Source organism: Pecten maximus, chromosome 1, assembly GCF_902652985.1.
Source record: "Pecten maximus chromosome 1, xPecMax1.1, whole genome shotgun sequence".
NCBI classification, from domain to species: domain Eukaryota; kingdom Metazoa; phylum Mollusca; class Bivalvia; order Pectinida; family Pectinidae; genus Pecten; species Pecten maximus.
The window spans coordinates 54,984,223-55,004,610 of NC_047015.1; the positions used below are offsets into that span (position 1 = coordinate 54,984,223).

At 36.1% G+C, this 20,388-nt stretch overlaps 1 protein-coding gene across 2 annotated transcripts in view; it reads right to left on the minus strand.

The window, feature by feature from the left end:
* Nucleotides 1–1,416: 1,416 nt before the first annotated feature.
* Nucleotides 1,417–20,388, minus strand: part of LOC117338359 (transient receptor potential cation channel subfamily M member-like 2) — a 69,818-nt gene continuing 50,846 nt past the window's right edge. For both annotated transcript variants that reach the window (XM_033899698.1, XM_033899689.1), the window contains 14 exons: nucleotides 17,193–17,325; nucleotides 14,869–14,928; nucleotides 14,069–14,215; nucleotides 13,543–13,642; nucleotides 12,296–12,521; nucleotides 11,099–11,401; nucleotides 10,498–10,641; nucleotides 9,526–9,780; nucleotides 8,798–8,972; nucleotides 7,961–8,117; nucleotides 6,527–6,714; nucleotides 5,871–6,003; nucleotides 3,771–3,914; nucleotides 1,417–1,817 (listed from right to left, as the gene is read on the minus strand). In XM_033899698.1, coding sequence (XP_033755589.1) covers nucleotides 1,637–1,817; nucleotides 3,771–3,914; nucleotides 5,871–6,003; nucleotides 6,527–6,714; nucleotides 7,961–8,117; nucleotides 8,798–8,972; nucleotides 9,526–9,780; nucleotides 10,498–10,641; nucleotides 11,099–11,401; nucleotides 12,296–12,521; nucleotides 13,543–13,642; nucleotides 14,069–14,215; nucleotides 14,869–14,928; nucleotides 17,193–17,325 — 2,346 coding nt within the window. In that variant the 3' untranslated portion in view covers nucleotides 1,417–1,636. The remainder of the gene's footprint in view (nucleotides 1,818–3,770; nucleotides 3,915–5,870; nucleotides 6,004–6,526; nucleotides 6,715–7,960; nucleotides 8,118–8,797; nucleotides 8,973–9,525; nucleotides 9,781–10,497; nucleotides 10,642–11,098; nucleotides 11,402–12,295; nucleotides 12,522–13,542; nucleotides 13,643–14,068; nucleotides 14,216–14,868; nucleotides 14,929–17,192; nucleotides 17,326–20,388) is intronic.

Genomic DNA, 20,388 nt, shown 5'->3' on the forward strand with positions numbered 1-20,388 from the left:
CTCTCTAATATGTAGGATGTTGAAACAGATTTTATAACATACATCCTCAACAACCTATTAAATTAACAACAAAATATATCACAGACAAGTCATAAATATTTTTGCCATTGACCAACCAGTGAGAAAATATACAAATAAGTATACCGGTACATATGTACTAAATTACCAATCAGTGAACATGTAACACAAATAATTATGGATATCATCGACCAATCAGTGAACATTTAACATAACATGCAAATTAGTATTATATAATGGTGTCATAAAAATTGACTTGATAATTTTTTTCTCTAAAATTAGGCACATTTTGTATAAAATGTTGTAATATTTAAAACATGTATATGCATAAAATTTTCATTAAATATTCAAATAATATTTCACCATTTAAAAATCAATGTCAAATTCATAAAATTTATTGATTTTACGAAAAAAAGTTGTTTATACATGTACTAGATATCAAGCAAGGCTAATGTCTAAATAAGTGGGCAGATAACATTGCTCGAATCAGAGCAGTATTACCGTTGACCCAGGGTCATTTTACCATGATTCAAAATACCATGCGACACCGGTAATCAAATTCTCTCTCAATCATATCCTTCCACTTTCATGACTGAGTCTAAAGAAACAGGTTGACATCCTTTTATACACAGTTGTTGCGATATTCTCCAATTCTCACCAATTTTTCCCGGGACTGAACCAACCTCATATTCATTACACTGAACACATACACAGTCAGCAGAAAATACACTATATACAATACCAGTCATCAGAGTATTGTAAGAAAATCATGGTTACAAAAGTTACATTTCAAGATCACTAAAAAAGAGAAGCTGCCAGGATGGAATTCAAACATATTTTTTAACAGTTACATCGTTAAGATTTGAAATATCTACAGAAATAAGAAATGAATTGGTACAGTACATAATCATATATGTTTATAGAAATGTTTGTGAATTTCAATGTTAAATGGGTGTGATTTGGTCAAAATACAAGAATTGCGACTTTGAGTATCTGTCTCCATCTCCGATCTGACAAATGTGAAATATCACGATGGGAAAGTGAATTTCTGACATAACGTCAAAGTCTTACATTAAATAATAAGTAATCATAGAATTTATACATGATTGTGATATGCATATAAAATTTAAGCATGTCTTTCGGTGAAATCTCAGAAGTTGCTTAGCAAAGACAGTGCTCTAGCAATCTGTGTCTACACAAATTGGGAAAATATAGTGTAAGTAGTATTTTGATGAAAACTGGGAAATTTTTTCTAATTTTTCCCAGCATATTGAGATGTCTATGCTTCACATTTATGATACACATTTATGCTAGAGGAAACAGCCTGTTTTCAGTTGTAAAACAGCAAAGATAACACAACCATATATCTTTATATCTTTAAAGGGAAATTTTGATAAAAACAAATTTTAGATATTCTTACAACCCTGAATATCTGTTCCTGGTCAGACACAAAGATATATCATAACTTTGTCAGCTGTAGTTACTAAATCATGCAATATAAAGCACTGACCGCTGTCCACTTCTGAACACTTCTTGAGTGTTGAGACATGTGTGATGTCCTGTACTGACCGGTCTACACGTCCTGAGACGACATGTGTGATGTCCCGTACTGACCGGTCTACACGTCCTGAGAGTCGGTGACATGTGTGATGTCCAGTGCAGGCGAAGTGACCGACTGTCTTTTGTTCTCCATGATCATCGCCTGTAAATCATACACACTTTTGTGGATAGAGGAGAGTTCCTCACGTACATAAGAAGACAACTGGTCCATCTGATCCTGCATTCGCTGATCCACATTTCTGTCAAATATAATCAATCATAAATTTAATTCCTCATAATGGCATACCCAGGTGCAGGATTAAATACAGAATCACGGAGAAATACAGTCACATGCTATACAGAAGATGGCATTCATAGAGCTATGAAGCAATTCAATCATGTCATTCTGACTTCTCTACCACTACAAACAAGGTACATGCGACTATTGTAGAAACATTTAAGAGGATACTGTTTACAATGTTAATACGGGGACTTAAATAAGGCACAGAATATTGGATTGTTTTATCACCATAAAATTTCCATATCAGCTTTAACTTATAGCTACACTGTCTATTTTTAGAACATTAATCAATCTGTACTTTATGCATTATGGATGTGATTGATTTTAATATCAACAAAATCCTACTTCATAACACACAACACATGCTACATAAAGTGCACTATAATATTTGTTTACACTTGGTAATAAGCCGTTTCATTTGTAGTTCAGTAAAATGACAGAACAGGCAAGTACTGGTGATATACTGGTAAACCTTGACTTTGAGTCAGAGGTTACATACTGGCCCCCTGGGCTTGTTACAGGATATATACGGTAAATGTCTTGTGCTTTACTTTGAGTTAGAGGTTATATACTGGCCCCTTGGGCCTGTTATAGAATATTTACGGTAAATGTTCTGTGATAAGTCTTGACTTTGAGTCAGAGGTTACATGTTGGTCCCCTGGGCCTGTTATAGGATATATACGGTAAATGTCTTGTGCTTTACTTTGAGTCAGAGGTTATATACTGGCCCCCTGGGCCTGTTATAGAATATTTACGGTAAATGTTCTGTGATAAGTCTTGACTTTGAGTCAGAGGTTACATACTGGCTCCCTGGGCTTGTTTCAGGATATATACGGTAAATATCCTGTGATAAGTCTTGACATTGAGTCAGAGGTTATATAATGACCCGCTAGGCCTGTTACAGGATATATACGGTAAATGTCGTGTGTTTGACTTTGAGTCAGGGGGCTATGTACTTGTTCCCTATGATTGCCACAGGATATTTACAAGCAGAACTCTTTTAAACAAGGATGGATAGTATTGCAACAGCAATACAAAGTCCCCTGCCTGAGCCAGGAGTGCAACTATTTATTTTCCATTTTTTATGCTACGTGTTATACTGATCACGTATACCAAGTTTCGTTAAAATCGGAGTAGTACTTTAAGATTGTCCGGACACGCCTCAACCAATGAGAAGTCGGCGGCCATTTTGAAAATTGGTTTTTCGAGAAAAAAAAAATGTAGGATGCACAACTACATGTTATACTGATCATGAATACCAAGTTTCGTTAAAATTGGAGTAGTACTTTAGGAGGAGTTGTCCGGACACGCCTCAACCAATGAGAAGCCAGCATCGGGGGCCATTTTGAAAAATGAATTTTTGAAAAAAAAAATGTGGGATGCACAACTACATGTTAAACTGATCATGTATACCAAGTTTCGTTAAAATCGGAGTAGTACTTTAGGAGGAGTTGTCCGGACAAGTCTCAACCAATGAGAAGTCGGCGGCCATTTTGAAAATTGGTTTTTCGAGAAAAAAAATGTGGGATGCACAACTACATGTTATACTGATCATGCATACCAAGTTTCATTAAAATCGGAGCAGCACTTTAGAAGGAGTTGTCCGGACAACTATTGCGTGACAGACAGACAGACGGATGGACAGACAGACAGACAGACGGACGGACGGACGGAGGGTAAACTCATAGTCCCCCCGTTTTTCAAACGGCAGGGGACTAACAAGCCCCATGCAGGTTTATTCTTGCACCTGAACAAGCTATTGTCATGGTTTTCATGAAAAGGAGAATCTTCCAAAATGACAAAAATACTTTTGATAAGACACAAAAAGACCAAGATGACCTTGAAATCACAAACTCACCACTGCCTGTGATGTGGATAGTGAGGAAAGGCCAGAAAGTTTTGTGTCACTTACTTGACGGACCGAGCGGTGAGGAGACTACTCGAGACATCCCGCGGTGTTACATCCGTCGTGGCCTCCGTGAGAGAACTCTTGTGCTTGGCGGTCTGTGACACGGTATCCTTGATGCTGTCTAATTCATCGATCACTTTTTCAAGTCTAAGCAGAAATGAATAAAAATACAAAGATATTATTACAAGAAAATTAGGACATCTCTGAACGGGAATATGAGAGAGATGTATCTCTCCATACTTGATCATTGAATATGGAATTAAGACTATGATTCTGTGGAAGTTGTTGTACGGTTGACTGTGCAGCCGACAGTCGAAAGATTTTTTAGACACAGATGGGGGTCCAGTTGAAAATCAAATTTACAAAATCCAAAGCAATCATGTTTTAAAGATCAAAGAGAGCTTAATCATTGTGGGAAATTCAACTTTTCATTATTAGCATAAGTGACCTTGACATTTAACCTTTTGGCCTGAGGAGGGATCCAAAGCAAACATCATCAGCTCATGAGAATTTCAGTAATTTCAAGGAAAACAGAATACAACAATCCTTATTTTATATTAAAGGGAATGAATATACTATCTATATGTACGATTTAGACAATAGCCAAGTCTGTCATACATGATATTCTAAGGGAGGTAATAAAACAGGTCACACATATGACAGGTGGTCACTTAATTCAGGTTCAAGTAATAAGTGAAGTAAACAAGCATACTGCGCATTGCTAAAGCAATACATGTCCCCTACTAGCCCCCCGGCTAAAAAAAGTAACAGTGACCTTCACTCGAAAACCATGAAACTCAATCTTGATTGGAATGTTATGGTGCTTTATCATTGTGAGAAGTTTGATCAAAATCTCTCAAGGAATGAAGCTGCTAGAGTGTTTACAATCTTTGGCATTACGTACATATGTAAAATACAGACAGAAAGGAAACCGCTAGTAACATTGGGAGGTAAAAATATGATTACGTGTGAGAGGAAGTTAATTTAATTCAGGTGGTCCCTGAAGCAGGTTAGGTTTGGCTGTATATATAATATACTAAATCTATCCCTGATACCGTAAATATACAGGATTTCTTACTTAGAAAACTTCACTTTTAAAAAGTTGTAATACAATGTTTAAAGGAATACCTTGTACTTGTAAGAATTATGGAAACTGAAACCAAATATAAAGATCACGTATAGTGTTCGTTAGGGCCAAATTTCTAATATCGCTCCTTCGCTCTAAACGCGAAGGAGAGAAAACACAATGGCAAAGGAGCGAAGAAGTGAAAACGCGATGGCGAAGGAGTGACGAAACTTTGCTCCTTCCCCATCATGTTTTCGCTCCTTCACCATTGTTTTTCGCTCCTTCACCATCGTATTTTTTGTTCCTTCACCATTGTGTTTTCACTCCTTCGCCATCGTGTTTTCACACCTTCGCCATTGTGTGTTCGCTCCTTCGCCATTGTGTGTTCGCTCCTTCACCATTGTGTGTTCGCTCCTTCACCATCGTGTGTTCGCTCCTTTGCCATTGTGTGTTCGCTCCTTCGCCATCATGTTTTCGCTCCTTTGCCATTGTGTGTTCGCTCCTTCACCATCGTGTGTTCGCTCCTTCGCCATCATGTTTTCGCTCCTTCGTGATTGTGTGTTCGCTCCTTCGCCATCGTGTTTTCGCTCCTTCACCATCGTGTGTTCGCTCCTTCGCCATTGTGTGTTCGCTCCTTCGCCATCATGTTTTCGCTCCTTTGCCATTGTGTGTTCACTCCTTCACCATTGTGTGTTCGCTCCTTCACCATTGTGTGTTCGCTCCTTTGCCATTGTGTGTTCGCTCCTTCACCATCGTGTTTTCGCTCCTTCACCATCGTGTGTTCGCTCCTTCACCATCGTGTTTTCGCTCCTTCACCATCGTGTTTTCGCTCCTTCGCCATTGTGTGTTCGCTCCTTCACCATCGGGGGTTTCTCCTTCGCCATCATGTTTTCGCTCCTTTGCCATCATGTTTTTTATCCTTCACGTTTAGGTCGAGGGAGCGATATTAGAAATTTGGCCATAGTCATGGGTTATTAGTATACCATGACAACACATTGAACTATGATCTATATAAGGAAACAACAACTAATTCTGACCTTTCTGACGTGGTCGTGACCTTGGAGTCGAGCTGTTCCCTCTTCAATTCTCGTGACGTGTGGAGGTAATCTTCTACAGCCTCTCGTTCAAACAATGTCAGGCGTGTATTATCTCTGTCCGTCAGGTGAAGTTCTGTAATCAATCAAATATAGTATGGATATCTAACTATATGTAGAATTGTTTTTATATATTATATATATCTATTATTTTTTTCAAAGAATAATCCTATTTTTTGTTTTTATTCTCTGATTCATTTTAAGCACTTTTATGACAATTTTTTTTAAATAGAAGGGATTTGGATTTATTTATATATTTATGGATTTTTTATTTTAGGTTTTCAAATTTAAATTGAAAAATTCAAGGCCATGAACTGTTTGTTTGTTTGTTTGCTGGGTTTATCACCCCGTGAACAGTCAGGGTAATTTTGAGGTGGGGTCTCCTTGTAGTAGCTGGTGACTACCTCACTACCCTGTAACATGCAATTCAGAGCTTAGTCGACTGTAACACAACAGAGTAAAATATCTTGTTTAAGGATACAACACAGCGTCGAAGCCAGGACTCGAACTAGCGACCCTTCGGTCACGTAGCTCTGTGTCCTATGACTAGACCGCCATGCCTCCACATAATTTGTACTGAGTATTGTATAGTTACTTACTAAAGTCATCGTGGTAATTCAGTTTTCGACAGAATTTGTGCATGAGCCATCGTCCTCCACGGAAAGCATGATTGATTATGATAAAAGGTGGGAAAATGGACGGCCGCTCGTAGTACTCGTAGACGAGGGAGAATTTGTAGAACCGCCATACTTTAAGGGAGTTGTCTTGGACCTTCTGAAAAGTGTCACTGCATAAAAAAAGGAAAATTTCATTTACATGTACATTGAAAAGACATCATTTGTATAATCAAACATGCCTATTATATCAATATTTATTTTTAACATAATCTTTAAATTATCTAAGACAGAAACCACAGAGGTCACCCTTGTTAAAAGACAATCTCTATCCCAAAACCACCTCTGTTATATGATCACCTCTGTTATAAGACCACCTCTGTTATAAGACCACCTCTGTTATGTTATAAGGTCACCTCTGTTATAAGGACACCTCTGTTATAAGACCACCTCTGTTATAAGACCACCTCTGTTATAAGGACACCTCTGTTATAAGACCACCCCGTTATAAGATCACTTCTGTTATACGATCATCTCTGTTATAAGACCCCTTCTGTTATAAGGTCACCTCTGTTATAAGACCACATCTGTTATAAGGCCCCCCTCTCTTATAAGGTCACCTTTGTTATAAGATCACCTCTGTTATAAGACCACCTCTGTTATAAGATCACCTCTGTTATAAGACCAAGACCACCTCTGTTATAAGGTCACCTCTGTTATAAGACCACCTCTCTTATAAGGTCACCTCTGTTATAAGACCACCTCTGTTATAAGGCCCCCCTCTCTTATAAGGTCACCTTTGTTATAAGATCACCTCTGTTATAAGACCACCTCTGTTATAAGATCACCTCTGTTATAAGACCACCTCTGTTATAAGGTCACCTCTGTTATAAGACCACCTCTCTTATAAGGTCACCTCTGTTATAAGACCACCTCTGTTATAAGACCACCTCTCTTATAAGGTCACCTCTGTTATAAGACCACTTCTGTTATTAGATCACCTCTGTTATAAGACCACCTCTCTTATAAGGTCACCTCTGTTATAAGACCACCTCTGTTATAAGATCACCTCTGTTATAAGACCACCTCTGTTATAAGGACACCTCTGTTATAAGGTCACCTCTGTTATAAGGTCACCTCTGTTATAAGGTCACCTCTGTTATAAGGCCACCTCTGTTATAAGGTCACCTCTATTATAAGACCAACTCTGTTATAAGACACCCTCTGTTATAAAATCAGCTCTTTTATAAGACCCTCTGTAATAAGAAAACCTTTATTAAGAGGCCACTTTTGAATTATTTGCGTAACTGTTTTTCTAAAACTGTTATGCCTGCACTTTTAACAGAAACATCTGTGACCTCCCTGGTAATACAGAAATGACCCTAAGTGTAACATGTTAATAGCCAGCATGACATTTACCTGAACATGGCAATCAGGAGGTTGACCAGTAAGATATTGGTCAGCAACATGTATATGGCCAGGAGTAGCGCCACCAGTGCATTGTTCTCCGCACATCGTTGCATCGTTCCTGCCCGCCATATTGTCTCGTTGGTAGTGCAATCGGCAGGCACCTCACCTGTTAATGAAGAAAAACTCACCATGAACCCAAGTTTTCAAATGCAAAAAAATCATGCCAGCTTATCTCATTTTCTCTTTCCTACATTAGGTGAAAAAGCGCAGGATGTCATCTACAAGAGGTCCATGGAGCCTGTAGAACTCCCATCTATCAAAATGTTATTTGAAAAGATGAAAAACTGTGCTAAAACATTTCCAGACACAAACGTCTGTGAGATTTTTTTACTAGACCAAGAACTGAAATACGTGTAACACTTGGAAAAGACAATTACAGGAACACGTGTGTGGAAGTTGAAAAATTATCTTACAATAACGATCAAGAAATTAAGTAATTATAACATTGATATTTGTATATCAGAAAATAATATGACGATTTAACTACATGTACATGCATTAATGAATTCACTCTGAGTTTTGGACAGCAAATTTCACACTGATATTTTGTCATATTCTTGAAATACAAATTGTATATGATTCTCCTATAAATAGTAATAAAATCGGGACCTGAGAATTTTATGCAAATAAGCGGTTTATTCAAATAAGCGATATGCAAATAAGTGGGCTCCTCTGTATATACTATTCATAGGGGAATCATTAAATACTCCATTAATTTACCATCAATTTATCATTTAATTCAAAGTTAATGACCTCTCCTACTATTTTAATGACAATAAGGCTTACCCTCCACGTTCTCCAGGAATAGCTCGCCGTACATTTGCCAGTAAGGGAGGTAAACCACCTGTTTCAGTAGTCGCCAGGACGGAGGATCGTTTGGGAAGAGGTTTGCCTGGTACGCAATACCAAAACTCAGCACAAACACCGCCAGAATGGCGAAGAAAAACATTAAGTCTGTCAACTGTAAAATGAAACATGAACATTTACTATCTTCTACAATGAATGATTATCAAAAATCTAAATAAAATTTTATCCAAAATTTTTATCAAAAATCAAAATCAAATCTGTCCCGAATTATATCATAAATCAAAATTCAATCTGTCACAAATTACATCATAAATGAAAATTCAAACTATCCCAAATTATATCATAAATCAAAATTCAATCTGTCACAAATTATATCATTAATCAAAATTCAATCTGTCACAAATTATATCATAAATCAAAATTCAATCTGTCCCAAATTTGTATAAAAAATTTAATCCATCCCAAATTTGATAAAAAAAATTAACATTTTGTCATCATTTTTTTTCTGATACGATATTTCAAAATATACAACCAATACAGGATTTTAGTGTTAGATATTTCGGTTTATCCATTCAGCATTTTGAATGAGCAAAATTTATCAGAACACAACTGAACATGCTCTAATTAGGTTGTACTTCCAAGTTCATCATCAACATCGTTAGAAATGTCCAATTTTAGGTACTGTGATACTACAACGCTCAACATACCATTTTTCTGATCATGATGACTTTGGGTCCGATGTTTTTCTCGACAAAGAATGCCTGCATGAACCTGAGGAAGTACATAGCTAGGGTGATACTATATGTCATCCTGGCCCATGTGAAATTGTTGTCATCGAGGACGAACCTCAGTATCACCGACAGAAGAAATAGGAGGTACATGATCAGATCAAACCGATTCCATATGCTGGAGTACCAACTCCGAAGTTTGTGAACCAGCGATCTCTGGTCACGCGTCAAAACCTGTGAATGCAGAGATGAAATATTTCCAATATGTACAAGTGCTATCAATGATTGTGAAAGCTCAACGGCGGCAGCAATCACACTATGCATTCATTTTTTATGTATGTATAAGCATGTCATTTTGAAATTGTACGTCACATAATATCGCTCCTAGACCTCTAATGGATGTATTCAAGTCCACAACATGGTAAAATGAAAAAAAGTCTTTTTTTTTTCTGCATGATTCTGCCATAACATCACTCCTAGACCTCTGATAAATGTATAAACCAAATTAAAAGGTTGTGAGGTGTATACTTTTGGACTTAAAAGCTTTCCAAAACTTACCCCAAAAACTTTTAAGTTTTGGAGTCCACAAAATGGTGAAATGTGAAAATACCACAATTTTTTTCTGCATTATTTTGCCATAACATTACTCCTAGATCTCAAATGAATGTATAAATCAAATTAGAAGGGTGTGAGGTGTATACTTTTGGACTTAGAAGCTTTCCAAAAACTGATCCCAAAAACTTTAAAGTGGGGTGGGACGCCAATGCCGACACCAATGCGGATGTTGGGGATACAGCATTAGCTCTCGGTTACTCGTAACCGGTGAGCTAAAAATGATGAGATTTACTATCGCGAATTTCACATAAAATCACGCCACAGTATAGGCTCACTTGCCCTTCGGGCAGGTGAGCTAAAAATACTAGGGCGGAGAGACACACATGTCCATCTTACCTGTCGGACCTCCTCAATCACCATGGTGATAGTCCAGCCCCACGTTACGATTTCTATGGTAGATGGTGAGTCTGGATGAGATGTTGGGTATAAGTTTGTCAATACGAAGTAAGAAAATATTGCCAGGAAAACCAAATATGCAGCCTGTGAATGAAATAAAAATGGCAATGAATTAAAAGTTTTTATTTCTCTCTCACAAAACCTTCGAGAAGAAATAGGTATGTTGATGAGACATGAACATTTTTTGTTAAAAAAAAGTTTTCAGTTTAATTTTTATCTGATTTTTTATGTAATTTAATATATGTTTTCGCCTTATTGAGATTTAAAAAAAAAAATTTCAGAAAACTAAACGTTTGAAAATGATTGTCGCTGAATTTTCCTTCCTTTTCCTATACATTAACAGATACGAAAACATCCAAATTATAGAACATAATTATTTAATCTATTTTTTATTTGATTATACATTGTACAACTATTGTTCTATTTGACTTTATATGCACATACATTAGTTATCTCCCTTTACTGTATTTATGTGAAAAATACACTGAAGTTTATCAAACAAAGAAAAATACAATAATTATCTCCCCTTGGTTTTACTTACCGTGTACCAATAGAACTTTGTGACTGGTGCAGTATAGAAGTGGTACCCTGCCGAAAAGACATTAATCCCGTCCTTTCCTTTCCCTATTAAACTGACTTGATAGAGTTTTTTCTTGATTTTTGATTTTCCTGCTGTTTCCGGGGCAACCTTGCTGTTACCAATGGTGTTCCCCTCAATAGCCATGACCTCACCAAGGTCATCATAGTCGACCTCATCATCGTCCTCCAGATACTCAGTCGGATTTTTGTTGCAAGTAAATTTAATGGCCGGAATCAAAACGGGTATCACCATTGCAGCAAGTATCTGTAACATAGTGTTCATAATTTATTATTCTTAATTGACTTAAACTTTTCACATCATGAATTTTTATCTTACTTATCTAAGTCGTATTCTTGTATAAGTCAACTCTCCGTCAACAGTTAATATATCGATTGAAAGCTGACATGCCACATAAGGCAACACCAAAGAGGGAGTGCGATGAATATTTATTCCAGACATCAATATTTATCTATGTTATGAATATTTATATATGTCATGAATATTTATCTGACTTCTCTACTCATGAATATTTATCTAACTTCTCTAACGCTGAATATTCTTCTAACTCATGAATATTTATCGTTGGTATGTATATATGTTTTTCTTCTTAGGAAAGACCTATTATACTTTATTGCAGAACTGAAGTCACTTAGACACTACATAGAAGTTAACTAGAAAATGTCTGTCAGACATAAATGCCCCCGCTGCCACTTGACACCCAGAAACACAGTTTGGTGAGGATCCCATCAGCAGTTCCTGAGATTACCTAGTTACATTGAATCGGGACAGGACAAGACGGGATACAACGCGACAGGCCCGGACACAATGTGATGCGAAGGCCATCGGTAACACTATATGCCCTCCCAATTTTATGGCAGGGGCATAAAAATAACAAGTTTAGGACACAATACATGCGACCAATGAAAATGAAAATCTAGGAATCGTGAGTTGAGATGACAGTTGATGGAAATGGAATGAAACTACCTCTAAGATATCCTGATTTTTAGAACACCCACCTTGTAGGTAGAGGTATAAAGAGCCATAAAAATAAGTTCAGGAGAACAATACACGCGAAATCTAGAAATCCTGAGTTGACATGACAGGTGATGGAAAGGAATGAAACTACCTATAAGATATCCTGATTTTTAGAACACCCACCTTGTAGGTAGAGGTATAAAGAGCCATGCGTCCCTTCCACACGCTGTTAAGTTTGGTCTGACAACAGGTATGGTCCATGAAGTCCATCAGTTCATTGGCGTCAGCCATGAGCAGCAGTGTGCTGTTACCGTAATCTCCAAGCTGTCGAACGAGTAACTGATGGGCAAGAGCCTTGTTCTGCTTGTAGCAATGCGATAACACATCCACGGCTAATTTCTCAAACATCCTGTATAAAAAAGCATCGTGCAATGCATATTGTGAATATGGAAATTTATGCTTAATCTTTAATTCATAAACTCACATTGGTGAATTTTAGCTTCAGAGGTTATATTCAGAAGCATTTTCATTGGTCAATAAAATGACCCTATGACCTTTATGTGAACTTTGACTGAGAAATAAATTAAGTGACAATGCAGTGTTTCTCTTAAAAATAATATAATAGAACATTGTCACATCAATATTGTAATAATTCCTTTTACTGTTACTTTTTATTAATTAAATACACTTGATTATGACCAATTATAATCCAGTCACCCTCTATATTGTCATGTTTAATTTTTTTCTTAATTATACACAATAATCTTCGTTATCCAGCCATTTCATTAATGCAGAGAGATTTTGATTCTTAAATCTTGATGGACCTGTAGATATTAATAAAGACCTTGACAGTGTCAACTTCAAGTACATGTCAACTAGGCCCGTCCTTACTTTATATACAAACAATTCTGGAAATCAGTGAAAATGTTTGGACTGCATTTATACAAAAATGAAAAAGTTAAAGTCGGACAGCCGGACAGCCAGATGGCCTGGACAGACGACGGACACCGCACCTTGGCATACGCTCACTTGCCCTTCGGCAGGTGAGATAATAACACAAGTCACTTTAGAGATAAAGTTATTGAACAATTCTACTTTCATGTATCAACACGTTATAATTTTTTGGCATTCTTAGGGGCTACCCTGTAGGATTTTTCCTTAAGGTAAATTGAAAATCAACTTGGTAATTTCTAATCCATAGTGATAACCAAAGCCCCTGGGGAATTCCAATAGGTGCAGGGTTGTACAAGTTTGAATATAAATCGGAATTGGGACTAAAATTCATTGGGACTAAAATTCAGATATGTTGGATTATAAAGCCTAAACTAGTCCCAAAAGATAAAACCTGCATTGCATTTTTTGCTGTTAAAGACATCAGGTTATATTCAAACATTTGCTTTAACTTTACAGACAGAGGGGAGGTAACTCACTCTGCGCTCTCCTCTAAAGATACGCTGAGTTCAATCTCCTCTTCACCGTCAGCTACATCAGCCAGACCTTTGAGGAGACCTGCTGCCAGCAAAGCTGAACCTGAAATGGTATTTCTTTATATTTACACACTGTCACACATGTATGGCTATTGTAAATCTCCCCTTTAATATCACATCAAAGAGAATGTGATAATAAGAGAAATGTGACATTAAAAGAAACTCCACTTTTAATATAAATAAGTTATATAATACAAATTTTTGATCTACACATATTAGTTTCAAAGTCTTCTTCTTCAAACATGTTTTGTTCTTGCTAATTCCTAAAGAGTCTGTGAAAGTACTTTTCAGCTTAACTATTGTTCACAATGCCATCAAATTCAACCAAACATATTTATATTGAATTGGATCAATACATCTATTTTAAGTTTGACTGACCAATCATTGAAATTCTAAGTGTTGAACTCACTTTTGTTTTTATGTACAGTTATTAAGAACATAAACTTTGGATTCTAAAGAAGTTCTTTACCTAAATGATCCCTCCCTAATTTCCAGAAGAGTTTAGCCAGATCCATCCTGTTCAGTAACAATGCCCACAGAAACAATTCTCTCTCTGGTAGATCAAAATCGTGTTTGATTTTTCTCCAATTCTTCCCAGCCATTGAAGTATCCACAGCTGAAATTATACATATACTGTGAAAAGCATGACTCCTTTTAGAAGGATTAGAAAGTAGATTCTAATAGTTAGGTTTTTCTATTCAGTATCATTCAAAACTTTAAAAATAATCATTTATTTTCAATAAATATAAAATTACAGAACAATTAAGCTTGAAATTGAATGAAAAATGTTGATTTAAATACAATTTGTAGGTTTTAATGTTCTGGTAACAGTCTCCATGTAGTAGATGGTGGCTACCTCACAAAACAACCTACGGGAGTTGTTGAGTTGAAGTGTCTTTTGTAATGATAGCACAAGATTTCTTTCATCTTGACTTCCTGAGAAACAAGAACTCTTCCTGGATGTGAAATAGACAAGCATGCTGGCGATTGCTAAAGCAATTCATCCCCTGCCCTACCCCTGCTAAAAATAGTAATAGTGACCTTGACCTTGACCCAAAAACCATGAAACTCAAACATGATCTGTAAGTGCTCATTCTGAAGTTGCATTTCAACTCTCACCAACATACCTTGAAGCATGGCTGAGAAAAGTGCAGAAAACTGATTGGATGGACAGAAGGACAGACGGAAGAATTGATGGACAGACGGGGAGGAAACCCAAAATTCCCCGCAGGGACTAACAATGATATGTGTGGCTATAGGTATACCTACATCTATTATCTGGTATATATCCCATACAAGGCTCCACATCATCAACTACAAATTTATCGCCTGAAAAATAAACAGCATTCATTATTCTCTGCAAAGAAATTAAACATAATATCAACGAAAAAATTCAAATTTTATATATTAGGAAAATGTCCTCCAATCAGAATGCTATAAAACATTCCATTTTCAGTTTCGTCCAATCAGAAACCTGGATACTGACGAAATGTATGTTATAATAAATGTCTCATACAATCCAAAACATTATGGAAGAGTTATGTGTACATTGTTAGTACATGTATTATATTACCAACAGAGAAAAGGGGCTTTCTAGCTGACTTAAATGGGAGCAACTTTTTTTTTCCGCGTAATAACGCGAAACTATCGCGTTATATCGCGAAACTAACGCGTTATATCGCGAGACTTTCGCGTAATTACGCGAAACTAACGCGTTATTTCGCGAAACTTTCGCGTTATTACGCGAAACTAACGCGTAATATCGCGAAACTTACGCGTTATTACGCGAAACTAACGCGTTCTTACGCGAAACTAACGCGTAATTACGCGAAATATTATTATATGACTGTGATTTCCCCCCTTTCCAGATTGGGCAATTCTAAACATTATCCCTTTGATCAAATATTATTATCAACCCCGAATCCGTGCCTCAGTGTAGGACAAAACACCCCCGTCCCTTACCCCCACCCCCCGGACAAAAGCCCCTTCTATATAAATTTAGTTGGTATACGTTATATACTATTAGTAAATCTGTATTTTTTAATAGTATTTTATCAATAATCATCGATTACATGGTGCCAGCAGGTTCCTAAAACATCTCCTTTTTCAGTATCTGTGTCTCAAGTTATAATATAATGACTGCCTTACCAAACATGTTGCTCTGTCTTGTAATCATTTTAATTTTAGGAATGATTAAAATCAAAGAAATCATATAAAAAAACAAATTGATACCTGTGCAAATAAAGACATTTCACTGTTGATACACATGAAGACATTAATGATATATTTCTTTTCATGAGAATACAACATCAATGAAAATGTACATATATTGAAATTAATTTTTTTTTTATATATATAAAGGAGCTTTTGTCCGTACCCTCGCTACAGAGTGATACAACCACCCAATAACTCGAATACGCACCCAAATATAATAACAGGGACTCTCCCGCAATCCGTGACGTCAAATCCAGGGTGACATAACAATCCAACAACTCGATTACACACCCAAATATAGTAACAAGGGAATGTCCAACTATCCGTGTCGTCAAAAATGCATGCTTACATGTACGTGTAGGTATGTACTCCCGGACAGAGTTTAATAGACTGAATTCTTAAATGTTTTAGCATTGACATTTTGTTGAATTTTAAGCAATAATAAATAATGAAGTTTAAATTCATTGTTGACTTTGACTTTTTAAATGTCATTTTGAACCTTTCTCCAGTCGATCACTATTATTTTTTCAATCCTATGACAGGTAATGATAATCATTCTGTAATATGAAAATGTTGCAGTTTTGTCATATAATGAAGCAGTTATCAACCTGTTTTCAGGTGAATACGATGACCTTCGGCCTCGGGAAATATCATTTTCTCGAGTTGTTTATAAATCATCATATTTACCTGAAAACAGGTCGATAATTGTATAATATCACGAAACTTTTGCGTTATAATGCGCAGCAGGTTATATCAGACGATGAAATGGTTTCAGAGTATCAGATACTGACTGTAAAGATGGAGGGCGAGAAACAAGATTTTTTTTTCTGTCCAGAATTTTGTAATTCTTTGAGAATGAATAATGCAACATCGTATATATCCGAGAACTAATTTCCTTATTGTTAAACACTATCGTTTCAAAGTTCGTTTACGTGTTGAATTGCTTAAAACAGCACTATCCACTATTGTTTAAAAAACTCAAAATTTCAGCTTGGGATAGGAGGCTAAGCTCAAAATAAAAACTCACTAAACTGTCGTGCCTCATGTCAATACTCTTCAAAAGTAGCCGATACTTCTTATAACTATCAATATATATTCGTGATATAACGCGTTAGTTTCGCGTAATTACGCGAAAGTTTTGCGATATAACGCGTTAGTTTCGCGTAATAACGCGATTTTTTCTTTATTTTCTTCTACAAAAATGGTCCCAACCGGCTTTCGTAATGCAAGACTCTGTGTTTCTTAAACAAATACTTTTTTTTTTTGTCTTGCTTTCGCTGTTTTTTTTTGTTTTTTGTTTTCACTGAGAAACTTCAATGAATTTTTCATAGAGATCTTCATTTACATCCGTCACTTCCTGTCGTACATGGTATACATACCCTTGTCGTAATAGGGATTAATAGCCTCGTCTCCCATTATATAAACTATGGTCTTCCCCACCAACTCCACCAGCTCCGGGTGATTCCCCAGATTTTGAACCGGTCGACAGCAGAGGTATGCTCCCCAGGTTTGCTGTAAACAAAAACACATCATTATTCTGATATCTAACCTTGTATTAATAACACACAATCAAAATCAATCCAAATGTTTACCACCAACAGATTTCACTGAAAAATGCCAAAATGAGGATACTGTGGCTTACTGACGAAGCTTATGTCTGTACTAACTTCTAATCAACTGAAAACATGGAAATAATATCATCTAATAAGTTATTTTAGATACCTCCTTCCTCTGAATACATTTTAATCTATTTGTAATTTCTTTCCATCCATCACCGTTTTTTAGTTCAAGCACCTTATATCCAAACCATATTTTATTAACACTCTTGTGAAACTGTGTAAATAATGGAGTTATCTCCCCTGATATATACCAATCTAGTCCTGGTTTATTTTACCAACATTCTAGAAAAAAATGTCAAAGGAGTTATCTCCCCTTTAATATAAATCTATTCCTGCATAATTTTACCAAAATTCTTAAGAAAATTTCAATGGAGTTATCTCCCCTTTAATATACCAATCTAATCCTGTCTGATTTTACCAATATTGTTGAGAAATTAGCAATATAATTAAAAATATATTTTAGCTTGATAATACATATACCATTTCCAGATATTTCCCTTTCTGTTCATGATCAATCAATAATTGATCATCAATTATTTAACAAATGCTGATAATTGATTATGAAATTGAAAGGGATTCCCAACACTACATATATCCTCCATGCAATAAAAAAAAATAGCAATGCAAACAAGTTTATAACACACCTGACTGACTCTATTCCGAAAGTTGAAAAAAAAAAAAAAAAAAAAAAAAGAAGCCCCCAAAGAGTAAAGTCAGAAATATGTACAGAAAGAAATATTGAAAAAAAATAGAAATAATTCCCACAAAATAAAACCATGCCATCATTTTTAGACCCCACAAGAACATTCACAGGCCACTTAAGAAACTTTAACCAGTTGCATAAGGACAGAGGATCGGACATATAAAAGACACATGTGCTTCCATGGATTTCTGCCCATACTAGGACTTCCTGATTCTATACGATTGTTCCATTCCAAATAAGAATGTAATTATTTCATTTTTCAAATTTATCAATGTGTGTATTTGAAAATATCATGATAACAGATCGTATTACCAAACACTTCTCCTGATTTTGGGCCCATGGCGTCCTGGTTTTCTTGAATATTCCCTGATCTCAACATCATACGTGTACCATAGGACAGAATGGCTAACATTATAGTGTCCATTTTGTATACTGCATCATGGTACCATGAATGATAGTCAAACACACAATCTTGATGTTGAATATCTAAACTCATTTTTTTCTAAATTTCAATTTCAACAAACTTTATTGACAGAAAAGAAGTCCATAGGATTTGACATCAGGCATAGCTTATGTTCAAGCAGTGTTCAAAAGTAAAAGGTGGTCCGCTGGCAAGAGGCTATAGAAAACCTGGTTGGTCTATGGTAAAATTTCTAAGTGTTGGCCGGATTGGCTATGAAAAGTTTGAGTCCTGACATACATTACAATTCATGTTAACAACATTCCAATGTTTTCTGACAAGTGATCATATGAATTCAGAGCTAACAATCAAGGTGTTTTTACCAAGAACAGCATGTTATTTGCTTCAAACATTTGAGTGAGTATGAACTGGATGATGCAAGTGTTTGCGTGATGCAGTTATGCTACTTTCAACAATATGTTTACAAAATGAGTCTATGGAAAAATGACTTGGGCTATGTTCAATTTTCTGAAGACCAATTGTCTAAGAAATTTCCATATATACTTTCATACACTGTTCAAGGCAAAGCCTATCTAAACATACCAAATATATGTAAGATAGATTTGATAAACACATCTAAAGAAATGCATGAAAAATTGATAAATATATATAAGATAAATTGATAAATATACCTAAATATATGTAAGATAAATTGATAAGCAGCTAAATTGAAACCTACATTCACTTGATTTATCTTTATAATTTACATATATGAAGAAATTAAATTGCTAGTTTGACTGACAAAAGAGGGAGAAACTAGAAAATGTCTGTAAGACATAAATGCCCTCGCTGCCACTTGACACCCCAAAACACAACATCAGTAGTACATTGCATACCCATAATCGACCCTTGTATAAAGTTTGATGAAAATCTATGAAAGAATGTAGTTGCTAGGTGTAAAAACTGATTTTCTAACTTTAGCAACAGTGACCTCAGCCTTGACCTTTGAACGGTACTCATACTTGGCCCATGTTCAAAGTTTTTTTGAAAATCTATGAAAGAATGTTGTTACTAGGTGGTAAATTGAAACAGTCGATGATTTTTCAAATTTTCACTGTCATTGTCTTAGTATAACCCAAACACAAATGTACATATCAATTTTTCGTAAAAGTCAGTCATGACCTAAATTTTGACCAATCAGAAGCCTCCATTTGGAGGGAATCTTGAATCGTAATTCAGCATTTCTTTTCATTGAAAATTGGGATGTCATGTAATCATCCCTCTCATCAAGTTTCATTGAGGTCCATCAAATAGAACAGAAGTTATTATTGCATATGATTTCAGCCAATCAGAGGCTGTTGCGGCCATCTTGGATGCTTTATCCTTGAAAAAAGAGTAAGGTGCGCAACATGACACCATACTTATTATGTATGCAAAATTTGGTGAGGATCACATCTGCAGTTCCTGAAATTAGCTAGTTACATTGCGGGACGTGACAGGACAGGGTGCGATGAGACGGGACGGAATGGCATGGACATGGGTAACACTATATGTCCCCGATTTCATGGTGGGGAAAAAAAAGAAAAAAAATTCCATACTTTAATTAAATGTTGAATCAAAAGTAAAAACGATTCCTTCAAAATGTTTTTTTTTAATTTTTACCGTCAAGCTTATCAAGTTTACACTGTACGAAGTCACCACTACTACAGTTGAAGCTCTTGAGAGGAAGATCAACAAGTGTCTACGACGTTGGCTTGGAGTCCCTCCAAGTTTCACCAGTGTGGGCCTGTACAGCACAACAGCCAAACTTCAACTACCCATATCATCATTGGTGGAAGAGTTTAAGGTGGCAA